This window comes from Lupinus angustifolius, chromosome LG15 (genome assembly GCF_001865875.1).
Source record: "Lupinus angustifolius cultivar Tanjil chromosome LG15, LupAngTanjil_v1.0, whole genome shotgun sequence".
Classification (NCBI taxonomy): Eukaryota; Viridiplantae; Streptophyta; class Magnoliopsida; order Fabales; family Fabaceae; genus Lupinus; species Lupinus angustifolius.
In genome coordinates this window covers 16603681-16627813 of record NC_032023.1, presented here as the reverse complement: position 1 = coordinate 16627813, position 24133 = coordinate 16603681, and the positions used below count along the sequence as shown (strand labels likewise).

The 24133-nt window shown below is 33.4% G+C and overlaps 3 protein-coding genes across 5 annotated transcripts; 2 read left to right on the top strand and 1 right to left on the bottom strand.

Annotated features, from left to right (window-relative positions):
- Positions 2109-15624, top strand: LOC109328072 (histone-lysine N-methyltransferase ASHH2-like). 2 transcript variants are annotated; one of them, XM_019561329.1, is made up of 18 exons: positions 2109-2308; positions 2687-5467; positions 5660-5882; positions 6200-6357; positions 6479-6558; positions 8082-8213; positions 8299-8415; positions 9298-9390; positions 9642-9719; positions 10030-10086; positions 10917-11649; positions 11732-11787; positions 12001-12080; positions 12213-12295; positions 12402-12481; positions 13068-13147; positions 14040-14085; positions 14238-15624. In XM_019561329.1, exons 2-18 carry the CDS (start codon positions 2779-2781, stop codon positions 15318-15320), a joined length of 5868 nt encoding a protein of 1955 aa, XP_019416874.1. In that variant the 5' UTR covers positions 2109-2308; positions 2687-2778; the 3' UTR covers positions 15321-15624. The 2 variants fall into 2 exon arrangements, with proteins under 2 accessions (XP_019416874.1, XP_019416875.1); XM_019561330.1 differs by having other exon boundaries at positions 2682-5467.
- On the bottom strand, positions 16667-20282 carry LOC109328073 (glutathione S-transferase TCHQD-like). Of its 2 annotated transcripts, none has more exons than XM_019561333.1 (3): positions 20137-20282; positions 17773-18071; positions 16667-17417 (listed from the first exon to the last, which is right to left on the bottom strand). In XM_019561333.1, exons 2-3 carry the CDS (start codon positions 17979-17981, stop codon positions 16823-16825), a joined length of 804 nt encoding a protein of 267 aa, XP_019416878.1. In that variant the 5' UTR covers positions 17982-18071; positions 20137-20282; the 3' UTR covers positions 16667-16822. The 2 variants fall into 2 exon arrangements, with proteins under 2 accessions (XP_019416878.1, XP_019416876.1); XM_019561331.1 differs by lacking the exon at positions 20137-20282 and adding an exon at positions 18765-18910.
- LOC109327314 (NAD(P)H-quinone oxidoreductase subunit M, chloroplastic) lies at positions 21700-23050 on the top strand. Its single transcript, XM_019560402.1, has 2 exons — positions 21700-22253; positions 22757-23050. The coding sequence occupies exons 1-2, from the start codon at positions 21792-21794 to the stop codon at positions 22940-22942; spliced, it is 648 nt and encodes a 215-aa protein (XP_019415947.1). The 5' UTR covers positions 21700-21791; the 3' UTR covers positions 22943-23050.

The window sequence follows — 24133 nt, the reverse complement described above, 5'->3', positions numbered from 1 at the left end:
TTTTAAAAGTAAGCATGAATTAATAAATGATATACTTAACATATAAAAAAGTGAACTTCATTTTGAAATATACTTTGCCTATTTTTTTATTACTCAAAAGATGAGACAAATATATCATTTTACTATTTTGCATTTTACATTTTTATTTGTACTTCTTTTTAAAACACTTACAAAAATGGATAAACAACTTAGAGTATAAGTGCCCTCCTATTTTCCTATACCTTAATACAAAATTAAATTATTATTTTTAATTAATCAAAACTATTCCACAAAATTATATAATTATTTTTATTATTAACAAAAAGCTACTTCACTAGTGTAAGGTCACATTAATTATAATTAATTAAAAAATTACTTAATTATCATTTTTCAACCAATCACATATAATAATATATGAAGTAACACACTTTTTTGATCAACGATATTGTTCATTAATCCATAAATTATCATATGACACAATGTGTCATATTCCATTTCTATGAGCCATATTTTGAAAGAGAGATGCATATTAGGAAATAAACTACTATTCTTTATAAGTGAAGAAATATCCTGATTAAAATAGAAAAATAGTGTGTTTGCCTTCCCTATTTACTATTTCCATTTTTAATGAAATAAAAAATGATGATGAAAATATGTTTGCATTGTTATTCTAATTATATATTTCAAAAAATATGAGCTATATTTTCGGAAATCCTAAAAATGAAAAAAATGTAATTTTCAATAATGAAGTAGTGATATTTTTTGAAATTTTTAACAATTTTGTTACTCTACTCGATGTATATATTTTGATGTTTTAATTTTTTCATGTTATTTTAAATCTTTTAATGTTCTAGAAACTTAATATACATCTATATTTTATTTTCAAACTATATCCCTATTTATTACATATCTTATTCATATCCATTTATTGGATTATCTTTTATTCAGTCTTCAATATATATTAAATTTAGTTATTTTAGTCAAAGGATATCAAATTTTTATATTATTTATTAATTCTTAATTTATGTGCAAAACCTTTCATATAAAAGAGATGGAATGAACATAATATATTTTTCAATTACTCTTTCAAATAATCAATAAAATATCAAAATCATTCATGGAATGTTTCACTCATCTCTCTTATTGCTTAAATAGTTTGATGATAAGTATGGTAATATATGATTTTGAGGTGAAAATTATCACTTATTGAAGTTACCGCAACCCGAATTAAATAATAAACACTTTTATGTTATTAGTTTACTTTAACTTTTCGGTGAGTACCACAAGTGCATGATGCTCGTTATGACATTTCACACGTCTTTGTGATATCTAATGACCAAGTCCAATAATTGAAGGTGTTCAATTTATTGTTGACATAAAATCCGTTGGAAAAAGAAAATTCAATTATAAATTATGAAGATATTCTATAAAATAATAGGCTTGATTATTTTAGTGATTAAAATTTATAATTGAATTATTTGTAAGAGTAATTATTATATTTTGTGAAGTTTAGAGTGAATAATTTTGGGAATGAAAATTATGGTAAAAACATGTTTTGAGGAATGAAAACACGAAAATAAAAATTATTTTTAGAAAATGAAAACAAGAAATAGAAATAAAAAACATTTTTTACAAGCAAATAGACCCTAAGAATCATTTTATATTCTCGTATGAATCATCTTAAAAATTCTCTTTCACCATAAGAAAAGTAATAATAAAATAATAATACTTTGCTTATTAATTATTGGTTTACAACTCATATATATGATTATATCATATGTTTTGGAAGATTTATAAGATGATTTTTTTAATACTAATATAAGGGCATTATAATCCCTCTTATACAATTATTTTGTTAGAGTATATAATTATTCTTTAAAAAATATAATATTCATGTACTATTAATAACGTAAAGATTCATTCATATCTATTATATCATTTATTTATTTTTATTTAAAATAAATAATAATTAAATATAAATCATAGATAATATAATAAAAATGTAAATTATTGTGGAAAATAATGCATGTGATGGTTATGGGACATGTGTCCTTTGGATGAACCGCGTGGGGTAAAAGGGTCCAAAGATCAACAATCAACATAACCTAAAACCGTTTATTTGTTTTTGTTGACAAAAAATAAAAACACTTCTTCACCAACCATCATCATCATCTTCTCTCTTCCCTCTCGCGCGACGCACACCCAATTTTCTCTCAGGAAAAAAAATTTCATTTTTATTATTTTTATCTTTCACAAAATCACTCTTGAAAACAAAATTAATCGCAAACTTCGTTATCCTCAATCTCTTTCACCCCTCTTCAGCAGCAAGGTATCTATATCTCTACTATTTGCTTTTGAAGTTTAGATTTTTATAAATACAAAATTATCTCGAAATTTCGATATATCTCATTAGCGTTTTTATTGGCACCTTGGAATCTGTGTTCACATTCTGCATTTTTTGAAGAATTTATGGAAGGAGTTTTTATTTATTTATATTTTATGTTTTCCTATCTTATGCGGAAGGCCTCATGATAATGCTGCTTTCTAGGGTTTTCGTTCCGTGCTGTTATTTTTAAGTGTAGGTAGGGTTGCTTAGTTTCCTTTAATTGAAGGTTATATTGAATGAATTTAGTGTTTAAAGATAAGATATCGAGTTATATGATACATTGAACTTGATTTGGTGATTGATGTTTTTTTTGAAGTTCAGTTTTGATTAATCAGAAACTCTGGTACTGTGGCACACAGTGATGGTTTAGTGGTAGTGACGTGGATTTTTGAATGATTTGTTGTTAAATTGAGATGGGCTCGTGTGGGACTTCGGCTATGGTTGATGATCTCTCAGGTGGGTCTGTTGCTGAGAATCATTTGTGCTCAGAGTTACTGGTGCAGTGTGTTCCTTTGCAGCAGACATGCTCAAAAGAAGCTTGCAATGAGCTGGACTCTAATGTTGATGTCTCTGGTCTGATGGATTATTGTATGGGTTCGGCTGTAGAGGGCCATGTGGAGTCTGCAAGCTTTGTTAATGTTTCTGAGGGATCAGGGGATCAATTGGTGAGTGAATGTAAAAATGCTGATAAGTTGCTATTGGAGAATACCTCAGAAGATGATTGTCAAAATCAATCCGGGCCGTGTTGTGAGAATGTTGAAGTTTCTGGTCTAAATAGTGGTGGGTTGTATCCAGAAGGAAATTTCCAAGATGAAGGCCACTTGGACATTCCATCAGAGTCCATAACTGTGATTGGCTTGCCGGAACATTGTGCTCAACAGAATGAGCATAAGGATGATAAGAGCAATATATTACCCTTAGAAGGAGAGGATTCAGCACTCGCAGAAGCGAGAAACAGCGGTGTTGATTTACTTGATGATGCTTCCAATTGTGTGTCTGTTTTCAGTCATTTTGAAATGTCCTTGAAATCAGAATCTATTGCTCACTTGCTAGTTGATCGCAACCAACAAAATGACCTGGATGACGTTTTCAGAATTGCAGATCCGATGTCAAATGTTGTGGAAAAATGTGATGATTCTGGTGGGAGGGAAGCTGATGCATGCAAGCAGGTTTCTCCCTCACAATTTATGGAAGTGTCATCACATGCATTATATACAGAGGTAGAGAGCACAAGTGATCAGCAATGTGATCAGAAAGATTGTGAGGATTGGGATAGTGAAGAAAAGGTTAAAGCTTTTGCTGATATAGAAAATGACATTATTGATTCATATGCAAGGAAGCACAAACACTTCACCAAAGTCTCCTCAGGAGGGAATTCACCTGTAGTTGAATCACGTTGTGAGCCTACCCTGTTGGGTCAGGGGAATAAAATGAATAATAGTATATGTCAAATAGAAGATAGTTTTTGTGAATTGAAGAATTGCCCGTCAGAGGAAACTGTCATCTGTACCCTTAGAAAACCATTTTATCCTGAACCAGGTCAGCCCTCTGTTGTTATAATCACTAGTAGCTCTTCAAAGGATGTCCCTGATTCGCTTCCTAATGGTGATAATGTTTCCATCAATAATAATGCTGTCAACAATCCTGGACATACAGATATTGTCGAAATTGATTGTACTGCTGAACGAACACGGCTTCCTTCTCAAAGGAATAGTCGAAGTACAAAACTTGGTCGTAAGACACAATCCAAAAATGCTTCTAGAAGAGGCAAGAACAACTCCAATGCAATGCATCTAGGTGGTTGTATGTTAGAGGCTTCTAGAAAGAAAAGAAGTTGTATCTCCAAACCAGCTCGTTCCTCTATGTGGGGATTGCTTGTGAACATTCAACAGTTTTTTGAGCAAGATAATGAGCTTGGGGCCAGTGAAGCCATGAGCCAAGAATTGGGCAAAGCTAAAAGAAAACGTCAAAGTTGCGAAGTGATTAAAAGTGGTGCAAATTCTAGTTCATCGGATTCAGTGCAGAAATGTTCTGCTTCAACTACTCGTTTCCGGTTGAGGGTGAAGATTGGGAAAGGAATTGATTTAAGTCGCTCAGATGTTTTGATTCCAGAGGCTGTAGATGCTTTGGCTTCTACTTCCCACTTGGGGTGTGGTTCGGGTTCACCGAAAGTAGCAGACAATGCTGAAGGGAAAATTTGTGAAGTGGCTGCTTTAGGCAAGTCAGAATCTTTTAAAAATGAGCCGGAGACAGATTCTATTGTTCTAAATGGACAAACTAAAAATAGCCACTCAGGAAGTACCTCGATAACAGAGAAGTCAGAAGGGGATGCAGAGGAACCGTGTCTTTTGGTTGCTCCAAAGATAGAGGTTGAATCATTGATTGAGCCAACCAATAATAAGGGAATGGATCCTGGAACTTCGCCTGACTCAGAAGTTATCAATACAATTCCAGAAGATCAGGCTGGAGAAGGACACGAAGAAGATTTATATCATGCTGTTTTAGGTTCTTGTAAAGAGTTCAGCTCTAATTTGGATGTTACCATCACCAAGCGAGGGGAGAAGAAAGACATGCTTATTTGTTCAAGTGATTGTATATCTGAAGATGGAGCTAAGAATAATAGAGCTAAGAATTCAAAGAACCCCAGACGTAAGAAGAAATTCAGTGCTGCTCTTTGCTCGTTAGAATTGCCTACTTCCACTGAGATAAATGCTTCAAGGGAATCTGTAAGCTGTAAAGATTTGTCCACAGAACCATCGCTCTTTTCTGGAGAGATTGAACTAGGAGACTCTGCTGAGACTTTGAAAGTTGAGGTGGAAGTTAAGACAACTTGCAACCGACCAGTTGAGCATGAGTTTTCAGAATCTCAGGGTTCTGAGAACTTGCTATCTCCTACAAAATCTTTGGGGCGAAAACTTCCTAGAAGTCTTACCCCTATTAAAGTTAGCAAGACCAAATCTAAAGCTTCTGTCTCAACGAGCAAGAAAAAAACTACTTATAGATGCAATGAGAAACAAAAAAAGTCAACCAATAAGAATGAAGTCAAGGGAAAAGGTGTCTTGTCTAAAGTTAAGTGTGAAGTGGAAGATCACCCACCCACAGGTAGCATTTAGTTTTTCAGATAGACTGCATTATTATGTGATGTTATTCTTTGCCTTTTTTATTCTTCTTTGACAGATTGTGTCTTTCATATTATCTAAATCTACTTAGCTGGTATATTTTTGTCGTATGTGTTCATTAATCATTATACACTTTGAGCAATCAAATTTAAATATTATTTTTTCGATGTCACAGGAGTAGATGTTGGAAATCACAAGTTGGATGCTGTTGGAGAAGTTAATGCTGGTGAAAACAGAGTATCAGTCAATGTATCTAACTTGGACATGATACCTGGTGCTGGTATAGGAGAGCAGCGTCTATCACCACGTAATGCATGGGTGCGTTGTGATGATTGTCACAAATGGCGACGCATTCCAGCTGTTCTTGCAGACTTAATTAATGAAACAAATGACACCTGGTATACCATGTTTCATTCATGCCAATCTTTAGTTTTCTATAGTTCTTCAATAGAATGTGGAGATGCAGAACATGATATAAACATGTGTTTGTATGTTGGGTTAGTTCAGAAATAGATGCCGTTATTATCTGAGTTCTATTTGCATTTTTCAATGTATTAGTCTTAATTTTTTGTAGTTAATTATCTCATGATTTCAATCCTTTCTTAAGTCTCTACGTAATTGAGGTACATAAGGAAAATACCTTGTTCATGACTTCATATTATTGCTAGTTTCTTTTGATAACTCATATCTTGTCATGTGTTTTTTTCTTTGAAAGGACATGTAAGGACAACGGGGATAAAACCTTTGCTGATTGCGCTATCCCTCAGGAAATGTCAAATGCAGAGATTAATGCTGAGTTGGGAATATCAGATGAAGAAGATGCTTATGATGACTCCAAAAATTATAAGCTATTGGAATATCGACAGCCATCGGGTATTTAATATTTGCTGTAATTTTAAAAAAATCAAACAAGATTAAGCTTGACGCTAGATTGTTTTGGGAATGTCATGTAATCTTTATTTATTGACGATTATTTCACCTTATGAATTTTCAGTTTCCCAGAAGTCAACTTTTTCCTGTATTTCTACCAATGAGTTTCTGCATCGTAGCCATAAAACTCAGACTATTGATGAGGTCCCATACCGTTCTAGTTTTTTTACTTGTTACATTTGATGATCATATTACATTATTTGATTCAGTTGGATATTGTTCTTTTAGTATACATGTGATCTTGTTGTATTAGCATGTAATCATGTATGTACTAAATGTGAAATGTGGCCATGCTGGTTTCCTTCTCAGACTTTCTTTCTTTCTTTCTTGTGGATGTGTGCAATTTTGTTTTGTTCCAGGAGGATTCCTTCGTTTTAACAATATTTTTTTCCTAAAACCAATGTGAAATTTGATAATGGCAGTCCACTTGAATCCGAATTCAGCAGCATGGAGGGCACATATAAGCCCTGGGGTGTGCAAAAAACTGATATGCACCTGACCAATCTGTGAACCAAACTGAGTTGCATCATGAAGGGCTGAATTATTTCAAAACAGTTCAGTAACTGAACCACTTTTGTTTTTTAAAAATGGTTTGGCCAATCATTTTCTAATCCAATTTTTGTTGGAAATAACTAAACCAAAATATAATCTCAAATAAGAAAAAATTAGTGAAACCACACAACACTAGTTTTAAAATTAAATTCACAATTTGGGAACCCTAAGCCCCACATCTTTGCATCTCTCTATTAACCCCAACAAGTTATCCTCAGTTTTGTATCTCTGCATTTGAAGTGGCACAGTTCATGAACACAGAAAATCTGCAATTCTTCAAAATTTCAGTTATTTGCAGTTCAAGCAAATTGACATCTTGAGCATCTCCTGCTCTTCTTACGATCCTCTATGGGATTCAGCCTCAAGTTTCCTCAACCTCTAGATAGTGACATTGAAAACACCATTGTCATTGAGTATATGGGATTCTTCTTCGACAACAGAGGAAGAGGGCATGACAGCAACAAAAGTGATGAGAGCTATTTGCTAATGGAGACGGGGAGATTGGATTTGCGGTCGGAATCCATTGCTTCTGCTGCTGCAGACTCTAGCGTTTCAGTCTCAACATTGCTTCGATAGTAGCACTGCTCTTGATAGATGACTTTTGACAATGTTTTGCAGAACTGGTTAACACAGAACCGGTTAACTAAACCCAAAAAACTATTTTCATGTAGTTTTGTTTTTCTCATACAAAAATAGAACAGTTTGATTTGTAAGACCAAACTCCATTTCCATCTCAGTTAGTTTCAATGCTAGGCTGAACTGAAATAAACTGTGCCCACTGATACAAATGCCTGAATCTGACTTGAAATCTTTTTACTTGTATATACTATATAGTTGTGCTCTGCAGAGAATGTGATAAATTATTGTTCTGTACTATTTTGTATTAATGATATAGGGAATTGTATTCTTTGCATAAACCATTAGTCCATTTGTGATGTATGTCTTTCTCCTTTTACACTTCACATCAGTCTGATTGTTTTAATTTACACTTTAACCAAGATTTATATTTAATCACGAGGGATAAACACTTAAGTTTCAGTTAAGCTTTTTCGAATTCGCAAATTTGCACATCAGTTTTACATCCCTTATTCAGTGAACCTCTGAACTTATATCAGATAATGGTCTGTCATTGCAAGCCACCTCAAGAAGGCAAGTTGGGCTGTGGGGATGAATGTCTAAACCGGATTCTTAACATTGAATGTGTGCATGGAACCTGCCCATGTGGGGATCATTGTTCCAATCAACAGGTTTATAAGCTATCTATTTCTCTTCTGCAAATATACTAGTATTTCTTTTTCTCAGAGCATGATGGTAGTCCAAATTTGATTTCAGTTCCAAAAGCGCAAGTATGCCAGCCTGAACTGGTTTAAATGTGGGAAAAAGGGTTATGGACTGAAGGCACTAGAGGATATTGCTGAAGGCCAGTTTCTTATTGAATACGTTGGAGAGGTAACAGACAATAGTTTTCTTGCTTTTTAATTTTATTATCCCATGCTGGTTAACATTAGTTTATTATGATATGTGAAATACTGACTTCGGGGGATGAATTTCACAATTTTGCAATTATGTTTGTGGTTTGATTGTGTACTTTAGCTGAAATTTAGGAGAAGAAAGAAAAATAATTAGCATTACCTTTAACAAAGTCGTAGGTGCATTCCAATTACTTTTTTCTTCCTCTCTTCTCTGTTTCTTTTTTGTTCTAAAATATTGTTTGTCGAACCTCATTGGCCTATCTTTCTTTTGGATGCAGAAAAAGATATTATCTGACAATGTTGCTAAACAATTGATGTGTTATCAATAAGTAGGTAGGTGGGCCAATTTAGTTTGAGTTGGATAGGTCAATATCCATCGATGATAATAAGGAGAAATTTTTATGTAGTTCTTTGCAGTTGGAATTGCAAATTGCATAGCCATGAATATTAAGCCATTAACTGAGCTGAAGCCAAAGAATATTGGATTGATCTCTAATGCAGTTGCTCATGTGAGAGACTGTCAGTACAGAACATGTGCTTTCTGTTTCTTTTTTGAAATTTGAATCATAATAATGATAGAGGCAGTCAGCTAGGATGCTTTGTACCTCATAGATCCAGTCAACCTGATGGCATATGTCCACAGGTCGGCGTAACAAATAGATCTAACAAATGGAGTATTCTAAGCAGATTGGATTCTATATTTATTGGATTATGTTGTCTTATAGAATTAGCATTTGCACTGTTATTTTGCTTGGGGCTTTGATTCAATATATTTATATATGTATTCATAGGTGATGCACAGCTTATGCATATCATTGACCTTTATGTAAATGATATCTAATTTATGGTTCAAAAACAGGTGCTTGATGCACATGCTTATGATGCCCGGCAAAGAGAGTATGCAATGAAGGGTCATAGGCATTTCTATTTTATGACCTTGAATGGCAGTGAGGTATGAATTTGAACTATTTATGCATGCCATAACGTAAACAACTTTATTTGTTTTCTACAAAAGGAAATTTTTTTGGTTACTTATAGCTGTGTTAAGTACTTGTTTGTGCTTGATAGTGTGTTATGTAACATAATTATTTGCATCAATGTAAACATCCTTGTCTTGTTTGAACAAAAATTTTGTTGTCACTGTTATTTTATCATGTTTTTGGAACTTACTCTACTTTGATATTTACATTTGTTTATATTTAGGTGATAGATGCAAGTGCAAAGGGAAATGTGGGGCGTTTCATTAATCATAGTTGTGATCCTAATTGTCGGACAGAAAAGGTGAATATATTATTACTTTTTTGTTGTGGTAATTTTTTATGATATTTAAGAAGCTTATTGTATTTATGGTGTTTTTATTTGGAGCTGTATTTTGGATTTTAGCGTTCATGTGTGCACCAGATTTACTTATTGCATGCATATTAATATATAGTTATATGTTCATTATCATGCTTACAATATGGAACGTGGATGTATGCTTTTCTAGAGTACATCCTTAATGACATTTTGTACGTATTAGTGTGCCTAGAATCCAGAATTATTCTGTTATCTGTCATCAGTTGACCTCATGTTCCATCCCTTTTCTGAACAGTGGATGGTGAATGGGGAAATCTGTATTGGACTGTTTGCAATGAAGGATATTAAGCAGGTATGCTTGCAGCCTCCACATATTATTTTCATGCCTATATTTCTTGGTTATTTCTATTAGATCTTGTATTTTTGTGTTGAGGAATTTTCTTTGCTGTTCTGTTTCAAATTGATTATTAGTTGAAGTTTTTGAAACACTAACTTCAATTTAGTTATCTGTGTCCATATTATGTATTGAAGTATGATTATTTACTATGGTGGAAGAAGTTAATCTGTTCACTTGTTTTCAGACCATAAAATCATAAATGTGAAAACATTTGGTTTGGCTGGCCTTCAGTCTCTCCAGATGAAATATAGAAACATTTGACATTTGAGCCTGGCACACTTATATAAATGCTTAATTGAACATAGAGCTGGGTTATTGATGGTTTTTGCATTTCTCTCTCTTTTTTAATTTTCTTGTAGAATCAAGTTGTTTGCACATTCCATCTTGTATTTTTTTCTTGTAGATATTATATATATTGTTTTTCCTGGAACTATGCTAGTTAGTATCCATGTTCTGAAGAACAGTGTTTGTTTCTTAGATTAAATTTTTGCAGTTCCATGTCAAATTCTTGCCAATCGAGAATTTTTGGGAACATTTTAGTTGATGAAACATTTAGATTCTCTATATGGTTTCTTTAAACTTTAAAGAGATTAGTAGTGAAGTAAAAAAAAATGGGCGGAGAAGGATAGATAACTTCTGTTGCTAGTATGGAATACCTGGAGCTCCTACTTCCATGCTTTATGAGTGGAATCTGAAACATAATCGTTAGATGTTTTCTTTGAGCTAACAGCATGTGTAAGTATTATTCTGTGCCAACCTGAACTTTCTTCCACGACCTTCCCCAGGATGAAGAAGTGACATTTGATTACAACTATGTAAGGGTTTTTGGCGCTGCTGCCAAAAAATGCTACTGCGGCTCTCCTCATTGTCGAGGTTATATAGGTGGTGGTGATCCACTTGATGACGAACTGATAGTTCAAGGTGATTCAGATGATGAATTCCCAGAACCTGTGATGCTTACTGAGGACGGTGAAATAAAAAACAGTGTGACCCAGTCTGCTAAGCATGTGTTAAAAGAGAGCTATCTATTGAACAAGTCTACAACTTCTATAGATGTAGATAATATTCCAGAGAAAGAGAGTTATGTGAACCCTACTTCTGCTGTTTCCCTGATGCATAGATCATCCAAAATGGATGTCTCAAAGGACTGTTTACCGCCTTCTGTCCATGCACAAGACATTTCTCAACAAATGGAGGATCTAAAAGACAAACCCATGCCTGATATACAACCAGGATATGCAATGGGATCAGATCTTGCAAACAATAAGTCTCATACTCAAGAACTAGACTCTACATCCCTTACCACTGTCAGCAAAGTGCTACCAAATCCTACTGGTAGTAATAGGGAATCACATCTGCATGTGAAGGCTCCTAAACGAAGTGTTTCTGTTAAAAAGGGTAAGATTTGTGCTAATCCTCCAAATGGCCTCAAAGCTGTGATTGCCAACCAATCCCAGGTGTCATCTTTCAAACTAAAAAAAGCAGTTGAAGGAACTTCCAATGGCCGGTTTGAAGCAGGTTAGTCATCCTAATTTATTTTGGTAACATGGTTATTGCATAAAAACCTGTGATAATGGATAAACCCTTTCACTACCTGCAGTTCAGGAGAAACTTAATGAGTTGCTGGATGGAGATGGGGGAGTAAGCAAAAGAAAAGTAAGTACTCTATCGTTAAAATGATATTATAAAGATAGTCTTATTTAAGTTTATTATGATAGTAGATTATCAGAAATAGTTAATGTGTTCTTATCATTGCCTTTCTGGCTTTCTTTAATTTTGCTCCTTGCTCCTAAATGCCTTTAGGTTTGCTACCTGGGCAGTTTTATGGTTTTCAGTTTTCACCATTTGACCCCATCCCTCTTGTAACAGGATGCCACCAAACGCTACTTGAAACTTTTGCTTCTCACTGTGGCATTGGGTGATAGGAGCAATGGTGAAGCAATTCAAAGGTCCTCTCTTCCTTGCCTCTTTATTTCTTCATTAGTTTACTGTTTTTCCCCCTCATTTTGCATGCATTAGGTTATTTGTGCTTTTATGGATAAAGAAATACTTAGTGAAGAAAGTTTGAACTTTGGTTGCAGTAATCGAGATCTTTCCATGATCCTTGACGCCCTTCTGAAAACAAAATCTAGAACAGTGCTGAATGATATAATTAACAAAAATGGTAATCTTACATGCTTTATGCAATCCCATTTCTGTCCTTATATTTGGAAGTGTGAACTCATCATCACACCTTTGGCTGTGTTTGAAATACTATAACTGTCTTTCAGGTTTACAGATGTTACACAAAATAATGAAGCAGTACAGGCAGGACTTCAAAAAAATACCAATACTACGAAAGCTTCTTAAGGTTCTTAGATGGCAATTTACTCATATTTTAGTTGTTTGTTTATCTACATTTCTGCTAACAGGTTATTTATATTTCAATCCATTATTTTAAATTTCTGCATGTCATTGAATAAATATTAAATAATGTATTGTCTGCTGTAAGCTGAAATTATAGAGCCTATGTTGTGAATTTCAACTGTTGACTTGCTTTTTATCCTTACAGTATAATTTTATAATAGGCAACAACTGTTTGGACTCACTCTAATTCTGAGGTCAGATATATATAGAGCAAAAATAAAGCATTTTTGTTTCTAGAATTTTAAGAGGAGGAAAGCACAAAGCAACTAAATGTACCTTCTAATTTCATAGACCCCCCTGATTAATATATGTTTTTGTATCTAAGGAGTGTGTGATTAGCTTATGATACTAAAATGGGAAGGTTTTGATTAGCAGTTGGAAACAATATTTGTCTTGACATGCTAATATTGTTGAATTGAGTGCATATATATGTCTGTGGTATGATGCTGTTTATTCTTGTTTCTCTTTCTTCAAGTGAAGTGAGTATTAAGGGAATACAGGGTGTGTGCTTAATCAACTTTCTTTTGCAGGTCTTAGAGTACCTAGCGGAAGGCAAGATATTGACACTTGAACATATCAATAGTGGGCCCCCTTGTCATGGAATGGAGAGGTCAGAAAATTTCAACTTTTATTTCTTTTCCTGAAGTTCACTGGAGAATTTATAAGAAAATGTTAAATTATAGAAAGTTTGGTTGTCTAATAACACTGAATTAGGTAACAAGTAGTAACTTATGGCTTTCTAATTTGGGCTAGTATGATTGACACAAGCTATCAAATAAAAAAGGTGTGCCTAGAAGCATGAGATATGCCTTGTTATCATTTTCCAGTTCTGAATGTTCTGTAGGAGGGAGGATGGACTAGATGATTTATGGTTTGGCCTTGATTCTGGTATAATTAAAAGGGTTGGCCTTGATTCTGGTATAATTAAAAGGGTTGGCCGTTGCTTGCCCTTAATATATTAGTATCTCAAGCTGATTCTAAGTATAATGACTAAAGATATTGCATATAGCTGGAAGATTCTGTATCTCTTACAAATAAATTTTAGATAGTTTACTCCTACAACAACACTTGTAAGAGTAAGCAAAGGCAATACATTAATGTGACATGTTTTGATCGTTAGCAAAAAGTATATTGTTCCTTCGGTCCTTGAAATATTTTAATATTAAAAGAATGTTAATCTCAGCGATGTATTCTTCATATTAGGATGGAAGATTTTCTTGGTATACATGCATGAATTTTGTTTCATTCTATTGACCCTTATGTCACTTGTTTGTTGTTGGAATCAACTGGAACTTTTTGGTACTTCCGAAGTTTGTTTGTCTTAAATCTTGAGTGGACTTAAGTTTTTCCTTCCTCTCAATCTTCAACTTTTTTGCATTCTTTCTGACTTGAAGGAACTATGTACTTATTAACTACACACTTGTCTTCCTTATAACTTTTATGAAATTGTTCTGCTGCTCTCTATGCTTCTATTTTTTACTAATAGTTGTTTTTATGTTCAGTTTTAGGGAATCGATGCTGTCTTTAACAGAGCATGATGACAAAAAGGTATGTCTTATACTATCTTGTTTGTGACCATTGTGTATTTATGTTAGCTTAGTCAGGTTACCCTCCAAAAGTATGACATTAAGACTCTTAGCATCTGTTTTTGTGTAAAGATGAGTCTTTGAATGTTTACAATTTTTTGTTTGGATATGTAGGTCCATCAAATTGCTCGAAGCTTCCGAGACACATGGATTCCTAGGCCTGCCAGAAAACATCATATGGACAGGGATGGTAATAGGGTGGAATCTCATAGAAGCTTCAACCATAACAGATATTCATCATCACACAACCATAGGCATGAGCAGGATTTAAGACCTACAGAGGCAATTGATCGTCTTCAGCCGCCAACGCCTGTGACAACTTCAGTAGATGCAGGTCCCCAGGAGGGCTGCTCTCCATTATCTCACGATGGGACTGAAAACAAAGGGATTAAAAAACGTAAGCGCAAAACTCGATGGGATCAACCGGCAGAGACGAACTCATATCCCATTGTTGTTAGTGGCTCTATTCATGGAGACCAGAACATTCAGGAGGATGTTCCACCAGGGTTCCCATGTCCAGCAGGTTCATTACCTGCTCCACTGAACTCAGGTGATCCTGCTTCGCGAAATGCATGCCATACTGGATTTTCCTTCAATACAGTCATTGTTCATCCAAAGGAGAAGTTTAACTCTGGCTTGCCTGTCTTATATGGAATGCCATTGTCTGTTGTCCACCAATATGGAACACCTCATGCTGAAATCACAGAGAGTTGGGTCACTGCACCTGGCATGACTTTCAAACCATTTCCTCCATTACCCTCATATCCACGTGATGAGAAAAACTTCCATCCTTCCAGTTCTACTAATGCTATGTCAATTGATCAGCCAGCTAAAGTTAGACAGTGTGATAGCAGTGGTCCAGTTATTTATTCTGCAGATGATATGGTTCCCAACACAACTGGTGCTAACTCTGAAGACACGAACGTTCCATGCGAGGACAATGAACACATTTCTAAACGATTGAAGGGCGACTCCCATGATTTGGGATCAGAGTACTTTAGACAGCAGGAATGGAATAATTCGAAAATATATCGACCATGGTTTAGGAGGAATGCGTGGAAATGTGATGTGAAGTTGAACAACTCAAGTGGTGATATCTGCAGTATAGGTGTAGGAGATGATGTACCAAAACAACCAAAAGGCACATATTCAGAGGATGTAGTCCGTAGAGATGAGAAAGGTGGCAATAATATTTAATTAGCTTGCACACCAGTAGAAACCAATATTGGTCAAAGGAAAAGGAGTTATTTTTGTTTTCTCTTTTTATAGTGTTATCAAATTCATTGTCAGGAAAAAATATTATTCAATGAAGATCACATTCAATTACAGCATTCCTCTTCTCTTAGTCCACCCAAAACTTGAAGAGGTAGGTGTCTCTTGACTTATGAATATTTTGTCTTGTGTGAATTAAGAGATTTTATTCATTGTCTATTTTGACAAATTATATAAAAATAATGACATTGATGTCCTTATTATGTCTATAAATGTGGTTTCAATCTCATTCTTTATCTGAACTTATAAAGATCTGTTATGTACATTATTAAAGTTGGTCCTATGGTTCTAAATCTTCAAAATTATCCCTTTGAATGTCTCAACAAATTGGGTTGACATGCTTCTATTTGCTGATGGGGCAGTTTATACATCAAAGCAGTCTGTACTATTAATACTCTTCCATTGCAAACCTTCTCTTATCTATAATTATGTTTGATATGTTGACTCTGATCATTTTAATAGTCATCAAATCAAGGTAAACAAAAACATAATTAAATTATAATAAAACTACATTCAACAAGGTATTAATTATAATTCTAACGTGCTTCTCAAATTCTATTGTGGGTAGAATCATTGAGTTTGAAAATCAAAGTTTGAAGGCAACATTGCCCAATGCCCATAAAGGCAACTGTTCTTATCATGATTCTCCACTCATCGGACTTCTTCATCTAAAGAGCCAAACAAAACCAAGAAGATTCCGGTCAAATCAAATTTGTAGTCCTAGAATGGTTCCTGGACTACTATGTCAACCATATCAGCAAAGCAAGAAAAAAATGTATAACACAGGAGAGATCTGTTCAAGAGACAGAAATCCAGAGTCACTAGTTCCTTATCGAATATACAAATATCAAACACAAAATTAGTGTACACATAACAAGCAGCAATCCCTCACAGGAAAACACTTTTCCAACATCAGTCAACAAAACATTGTGCAGAAATCGTTAATTGATAGAAGGAACACAAATTTTCCTCTTTCTTTTCTCTCTTTTGACATAAGAATTCAGATGGAAACCATGAATATTCAGTACTGAGTCCAGAGATGTTAATAGAGAGTAGTCACTCTAACATGCATCCCCCATTACCCTTCCATCTCATCCTACAATAACCAAGTCTTTTTCGCATCGGCTACATAGATCAAACAACACTATAAAGTTCTATGATAAATCATGCCTACAAACAAACCATTGACATATATCACATCCCAGAACAAATCAGGAGAAACCAATCCACCTATGCCCAGAACCTAGCATCACCGTTACTCAAGGGAGAAAGAAAAAGAATCCCCCCTTCTCAAGAGAGAATACAACGTGAAAATAAAAGAACAAGGTCTATCACAAATCCTCCTTATCTACAACGCACAAAGCCCTTTCATATGTTCACTTATTCAACCTCCTTTAGCAAACAATGAGTAATATATATTTGCTTCATTAGTACCTCTTCAGAAAACTTCTAATACAAACAAAGCACCATGTTTTCAATAAAGTTTTATGCTTTCTCCAACCATCAAAATGCTTACCAATCACCTTCTTATAACTGGGCCTCTGCTGAACCATAAACCAGTACTTAACGATGTTCGGTCTACTAGTTATGTACTCGCCCTCTAAATCCAAGAGAACTAATCGAGCCAACAATGGAGTGAACATCGAATCAGCCATGCTAAACTGTTCACCTGCTAAATAACGTGTTTCACTCAGCTGCCTCTCCGCTTCATCAAGAAGTCTAACCAAATGCTCCTTGCTCCTTCTCAAAACATCTGTGTCTTTCAATTTTTCTTCAGTCTGATAGACTTCTCTTAACTTCTTATGGTAAGCACCTGCTAATTCAGGAGACTCCGCCATACGAGCAATCACCACCCGCCTTATAAACTTGGAAACATAAACTCGGTGTTTCTCTGGTATATGTAATAGGGAAAAATACTTGGGTTCCCACTCTTGTATCTTCTGCATCCATTCTGTCACTTCCCTGCCACTGGTACTGATAGTCTCAGACCCTGAGGAGACCTCAGCAATTCTTTCGATATACCTGAAATTCAATTTCACTATAAACCATCTTCTAACAAAAGCATTTATAGGTAAATCCAAACACGAACTGATCTTCATTATTGGATAGTAGAAAGCACGATGATTAAGCTTTATCAAGAAACCAGAAAGAACTGCTCTACTATTCATAGTGCATATACAATAGGCTGCTTCAATGGAATTGATTTAGCTTTAGAGTTCGGAAAATAAAAACTTTCAGTTTTGAATTTGTACTTAGGTGAGCTTCTAATGTTGCATAAATCTATTATATTCTTATGTTAACTTCTAATAGTGTATCGTACACACATTTATTCAAGTCAGCAATAACGGAATGATGAAAAATTGTGAAGAGAACATACTGAATTATATCAATCGTCTTGTAAATGATGTGAGAGCCATTTTGAAAAACTGGGAGTCTTCCACTAGGATTCATCTTGAAGAATGAGGAGTCCAAATTCTTCCCAGTTACCGGATTGGCATGATATGATGTATAATCGATTCCTTTCTCTTCCAACGCAAGTCTCACCTTCTGGCTGTCCAAATCAAACGGATGATGATATAACTGCATTTTCTTATCAGCCCTCTTAGGAAGTTGCAGGTATAGCTAAAAGTTAAGCAGCATCACACCAACACCAGAAATCATACATAACATTAAGATCTGCAAAACAATGATATCCAAATTGCCATCAAGTACCAACTTATATTATCACAAAAATTATTGTACAGAAGCTTATAAATTACAAACAAAAAATATAATGTGTGGTTCAATAAGTGATGATAAACAATGATATCCAATTTGTCAGTAAGCAATAACTTCAATTATTACTAAAATTCTAGTATAGAAGGTTAGAAGTTACAAAAAAAAATTATGTGTGAATCAATAAGTGATGATATGAGATAAGGTTTAGAAAAGGGAAACCATATTTCACTGATCACTCTAAAATCTAAATTAATTAACAACTTAACAAATGTAACAAGAGACAGCTTATGATAGAAGCCAACAAAAGTCATAAGTCAACACTGATGTATATAGTATAGAAAAACTAAAGCCAAAGATTGAAATATGAAATATGAAATGATATCATCCCAACTTAAAAAAATTACATGCAACTCCATAAATTGGAAACTGGAAGATATCAATTACTCCAATAATGGGATAGTTAAACAAATATCCATTTCTAGGATTAGAGATTCAGAGTCCAAAACACACAATCAATTCAGTTATGATGCTGAAAGTAGAAAACTTTAATAAAAGACTAAGTTGGACAAACCCAAGAAACACAAGTTAGAGAACACAACATAAGCATAAAGCAGTTATGAAACGGTTGAGGAGAGAGAGAAAGAGAGATACCTAGAAGCAGAAAAGTTGGAAAGAAGAAGAAAAGAAGAAAGCTTTAAGGATTTGGAAATGTGGGGATTTGGCATAAACAAAAAAGAAGGCTTTTTTGGATTTGCAGAAGAAAAAAAAGACAAAAAAATAGTGACAGCAAAATGAAACTGAATATAGAAACCACTAAACAAGTCTACGCGACTATGATCTGAAAGAATGGGTGTCGGCATATTAAATTCCATTTTAAATTAAATTTGATGAATAATAAATACAATAATTGAATTATATATATTATGAACCTTCTTCAGTCGTACCATGCATAATTGTTTTTTTTATTAAAATATTAACATAAAATTTATTTGTTGAAAAGATTGATTGTGTAGGTGAGTTGTCATAAACTTTTCTCTGTCTCTAATCTAAAATGTTATAATATGAATATTAAATGTAAATTAACTTGAAACAAAAACATTTTTTATTTAAAAAATGTAATAGGATATAAGCTAATAATATAGATTATTTATGCTAACTAATTGTCAATACCTTATATAAAAGTTGCTGTTTGTACTAAGTTTCTGAAAGTTCATAAGGTTGACACATAAGGTTTTGTTCTATATCTAATCCAAGGAGAACTCACTCACATTAATGCTCTTGAGAAATTGCTGACCTTATCAGCTTTGAAGATGATGAAGGAGTTTCAGAAAGTGATGATCAATCATATGAATTAGCAAGATTGTGTGACAATGATAAGAGGATAATCACTTGATATGTGGTTCTCCTTGGTACGAGTGCGGGTATGTAGTATGAGTAAAGATCATCTCCATAATGAAGAGGTAAGTACCACAAAAAACAAAATAAGCAATAATATGATAAGATATTTTTATCTGAAGGTTAGAAGTTACAAAAAAAAATTATGTGTGAATCAATAAGTGATGATATGAGATAAGGTTTAGAAAAGGGAAACCATATTTCACTGATCACTCTAAAATCTAAATTAATTAACAACTTAACAAATGTAACAAGAGACAGCTTATGATAGAAGCCAACAAAAGTCATAAGTCAACACTGATGTATATAGTATAGAAAAACTAAAGCCAAAGATTGAAATATGAAATATGAAATGATATCATCCCAACTTAAAAAAATTACATGCAACTCCATAAATTGGAAACTGGAAGATATCAATTACTCCAATAATGGGATAGTTAAACAAATATCCATTTCTAGGATTAGAGATTCAGAGTCCAAAACACACAATCAATTCAGTTATGATGCTGAAAGTAGAAAACTTTAATAAAAGACTAAGTTGGACAAACCCAAGAAACACAAGTTAGAGAACACAACATAAGCATAAAGCAGTTATGAAACGGTTGAGGAGAGAGAGAAAGAGAGATACCTAGAAGCAGAAAAGTTGGAAAGAAGAAGAAAAGAAGAAAGCTTTAAGGATTTGGAAATGTGGGGATTTGGCATAAACAAAAAAGAAGGCTTTTTTGGATTTGCAGAAGAAAAAAAAGACAAAAAAATAGTGACAGCAAAATGAAACTGAATATAGAAACCACTAAACAAGTCTACGCGACTATGATCTGAAAGAATGGGTGTCGGCATATTAAATTCCATTTTAAATTAAATTTGATGAATAATAAATACAATAATTGAATTATATATATTATGAACCTTCTTCAGTCGTACCATGCATAATTGTTTTTTTTATTAAAATATTAACATAAAATTTATTTGTTGAAAAGATTGATTGTGTAGGTGAGTTGTCATAAACTTTTCTCTGTCTCTAATCTAAAATGTTATAATATGAATATTAAATGTAAATTAACTTGAAACAAAAACATTTTTTATTTAAAAAATGTAATAGGATATAAGCTAATAATATAGATTATTTATGCTAACTAATTGTCAATACCTTATATAAAAGTTGCTGTTTGTACTAAGTTTCTGAAAGTTCATAAGGTTGACACATAAGGTTTTGTTCTATATCTAATCCAAGGAGAACTCACTCACATTAATGCTCTTGAGAAATTGCTGACCTTATCAGCTTTGAAGATGATGAAGGAGTTTCAGAAAGTGATGATCAATCATATGAATTAGCAAGATTGTGTGACAATGATAAGAGGATAATCACTTGATATGTGGTTCTCCTTGGTACGAGTGCGGGTATGTAGTATGAGTAAAGATCATCTCCATAATGAAGAGGTAAGTACCACAAAAAACAAAATAAGCAATAATATGATAAGATATTTTTATCTTTTTATATACAATATAATAACACTTTTGTCATTAGAAACACATGTAAAATCATGTACTTGCCTCTCCATTAATGAAGAGGATCCTTATTCATGTAGTATATGGTATGTTATCCTATCAAATATGAGTATAACTCTCTACATAGTCGTTTCTAGTATGTTTGAATCAACTTTTGTTTCACCATAGGAGAAATGTTCAAGGATAAAATTCTTTTGTGTTATTGTAAAGTTGTAACTCATTTATGTAAGCGAGTGAACAATATCAATTATTATTCTTTTCTTTTACTTAAATTGTAGGTAAAAATCTGGTTCATTCCTGACTGGGAACTAGTTCGCAAAAGAACTACGAATTAATACGAGAGAATCAATTCGCATATCTCTATCAAAATGAGAGAATTGTGTTTCAAAAATTAAGAGGTTGATAATCTGGATTAACTTATCAAGCCGGTTCTCATAATGAACAACAGTTCTCATTACTTAGGCAAGTGGTGAGAGACTCAAGACAATTCTCAATGAAATAATGTAGGGTCTTCTTTTTTTGTATGTTTCATTTCTTTCTTTTATTTTTTAGAGGATGAGACTCAAGTCTTCTTTTATATTTTTGGACTTTTCATAGGCAAAAGATTCTTATAATGGACTTTTCTTTCTTCTCTTACCACATATATTTCAATCCACTTATATAACAAATCTTATCCATAGTATAAGAAACTAATAATACCCTCTTCTAAATCCTTGGTATTAAAAGCAACCAAAAACTAAAAGTTTCTATTCCTTACCCTAGGACAAGAATTTAGTCATGGCAACAAGTTGCTCCTACATGGTTTCAACCAAGTTATCCATGTTAGGTAATTGGGCAGGAGCAAAAAGAGAGTTACTGAGAAACAAGAGAGCATTTTTCATTTCAGCTCAGCAACAAACAGATATTAAAGAAGCAGAAAATGTGCAAGAACAAGAAGAGCAACAAGTAGAAAGTAGTGAGAAAGTGAAGGCAAAAGGAACACCACTAAGGCCAGTGGAACCACAATGGAATGTGAAAAGCAAAAACATGAGCAGAGAATATGGAGGGCAATGGCTAAGTTCTGCTACACGCCATGTTAGGATCTATGCTGCATATATTGATCCAGAAACTTGTGAATTTGATCAAACTCAGATGGATAAACTGACCCTTATTCTTGATCCAACTAATGAGTTTGTGTGGAATTCTGAGACCTGTAATCAGGTTTATTCTTACTTCCAAGAGCTTGTAGATCACTATGAGGTACTTTCCTTAAACAAACCACTCAATATTCAATTGCTTAATTTGGGCTTAAAGTATGGATAATGTTATATTGTGTTTAGATTTGACTTTTACTTGTAAGAATGAGATGGTAAGAGTTGAATTAGATTATTTGGTCACCAAAGTTTTGATATTATATTAGAATTCAACATAATCAAAAACTTAAAACAATTTGATGAAGACATGTTGAACTTAAAAATGGATGTAAATATTTATAGGCTGTAAGGATAGATTATAGGCTATGATTTAAATGGCAGTGTATAATTGCAATTAAGGTTGTAATATGTGGTTTTAGTTGTCTTTTGCAACTGCAATATTTGCACAATTGTTCATAATTATGATAAGTTACTAGAATAGTATAAGTTACTAAGCTAAACTAGAATAGTATAAGTTACTAGAAGAGATTGATTATATTATGTGTTCAATTAATTTTGCTGAAGGTTGTTCTTTATGGTGAAATAGTAACAATTGATTGTACAAAGCAGGGTGCTCCATTGACAGAATACACTCTTAGGCTGATTGGTTCAGACATAGAGCACTATATAAGGAAGATGTTATATGATGGGGAAATCAAGTATAATATGAATGCAAAAGTGTTGAATTTCAGCATGGGAAAGCCAAGGATCTTGCTCAACAATGATATCCCAACTGAAGATATAGTTGAGACTTGAGAAATGATTTATCAAATATATTAAGAACAAATTATCTTGCTTATATATGTTTGTCCAAATATCAATACAATGGCTAGTTCTTTTGTTAAGGTATATAAATTATAAGAATTTCTTGTGCACCATTATTCCACTAAATTTCTTGTTCACTCTATTCCACTAAATTTCTTGTTCACTCTATTCCACTAAATTTTGTTACAATCCAAGATAGCCAAACAAAAGTAAACAACTACTACGTACTATAACATAAGATGTGCACCGTGGACCCAACTAAAGTAGAGTTTTTAAAAGTTGATTTGTATTTTAAAATAAGAAATTAAGATTGTAATTATATTTTTCTCTGTTTTTTCAGAATATTCTTTCATCCTACCCGAAGGTGAAACTAAAAAAAATTCCCATTATATAGTTAAATGTCTAAGCAGAATACGAATATTTCTTATATATACATAAGTTAAAGAATTGAAACAACAAAATTATTTGGTGAAGTGACATAAATCCTTTTCATTTGTACCAATATACTCACTGTACATGAGAGTGTGACCAGTGACATAAATCCTTTTCATTTTCCTTCAAGCCCTGAATTTGGAACATGATCAAAAAATTTCTAGCTCTACCACTTCATTCTCATTCTTTATACTCTTGTGATGTGTCTTTTATAAACTAGTTTTGGGATTGCCCGTTGAGTAATAAGATGTTCTAAGCAGTGACATTAAAAGTTTTGCAGAGTTTTTGGCACTTTCTAACCCATTTTTAGGTGTATGAGTAGGGGTATTAGCAGTAAGTAGTGACTGTGTTAGTTTTCTTCATAAGTTTTGTAATAGGGTAATTATTTTTACATTCCTACTGTACAATCCAAGGTGTAAAGATTCTGATCCCTTTGTATTTTGAAATTTATTTATGCAAATTCCTCATGTGTGGGGGAGTAATGAAAAAACGGGCAAAGTAGCGGGCTAAAATTATGGATTGCACATATAATTTTAGTTACTTTATCTATTTTACATGGCCCTTTGTCTGCCAAACTTATGACCATTGCGACCGGCCTGTACCCTTAACTTTAAAAGAAATCTTAAGTTTTAAGTTTTTTAATATTAATGTGATTTAATGCCTTAAAAAATTTGTGATGTGAGATTCATATAATCATATAGATTAGCATATAAGATTTTTTCTTACTACAACTTCTTTATTTAATTTATT

Excerpts from the sequence above, each read along its gene's own strand:
- LOC109327314 (XM_019560402.1), top strand. The coding sequence starts at position 21,792 with ATGGCAACAAGTTGCTCCTACATGGTTTCAACCAAGTTATCCATGTTA. Across the intron at positions 22,254-22,756 it reads AGCTTGTAGATCACTATGAG|GGTGCTCCATTGACAGAATA; the intron begins GTACTTTCCTTA and ends TGTACAAAGCAG.
- LOC109328072 (XM_019561329.1), top strand. The coding sequence starts at position 2,779 with ATGGGCTCGTGTGGGACTTCGGCTATGGTTGATGATCTCTCAGGTGGG. Across the intron at positions 12,296-12,401 it reads TGATATAATTAACAAAAATG|GTTTACAGATGTTACACAAA; the intron begins GTAATCTTACAT and ends ACTGTCTTTCAG. Across the intron at positions 13,148-14,039 it reads CCTTGTCATGGAATGGAGAG|TTTTAGGGAATCGATGCTGT; the intron begins GTCAGAAAATTT and ends TTTTATGTTCAG.
- LOC109328073 (XM_019561333.1), bottom strand. The coding sequence starts at position 17,981 with ATGCAGTTATATCATCATCCGTTTGATTTGGACAGCCAGAAGGTGAGA. Across the intron at positions 17,418-17,772 it reads AAGACGATTGATATAATTCA|GTATATCGAAAGAATTGCTG; the intron begins GTATGTTCTCTT and ends ATTGAATTTCAG.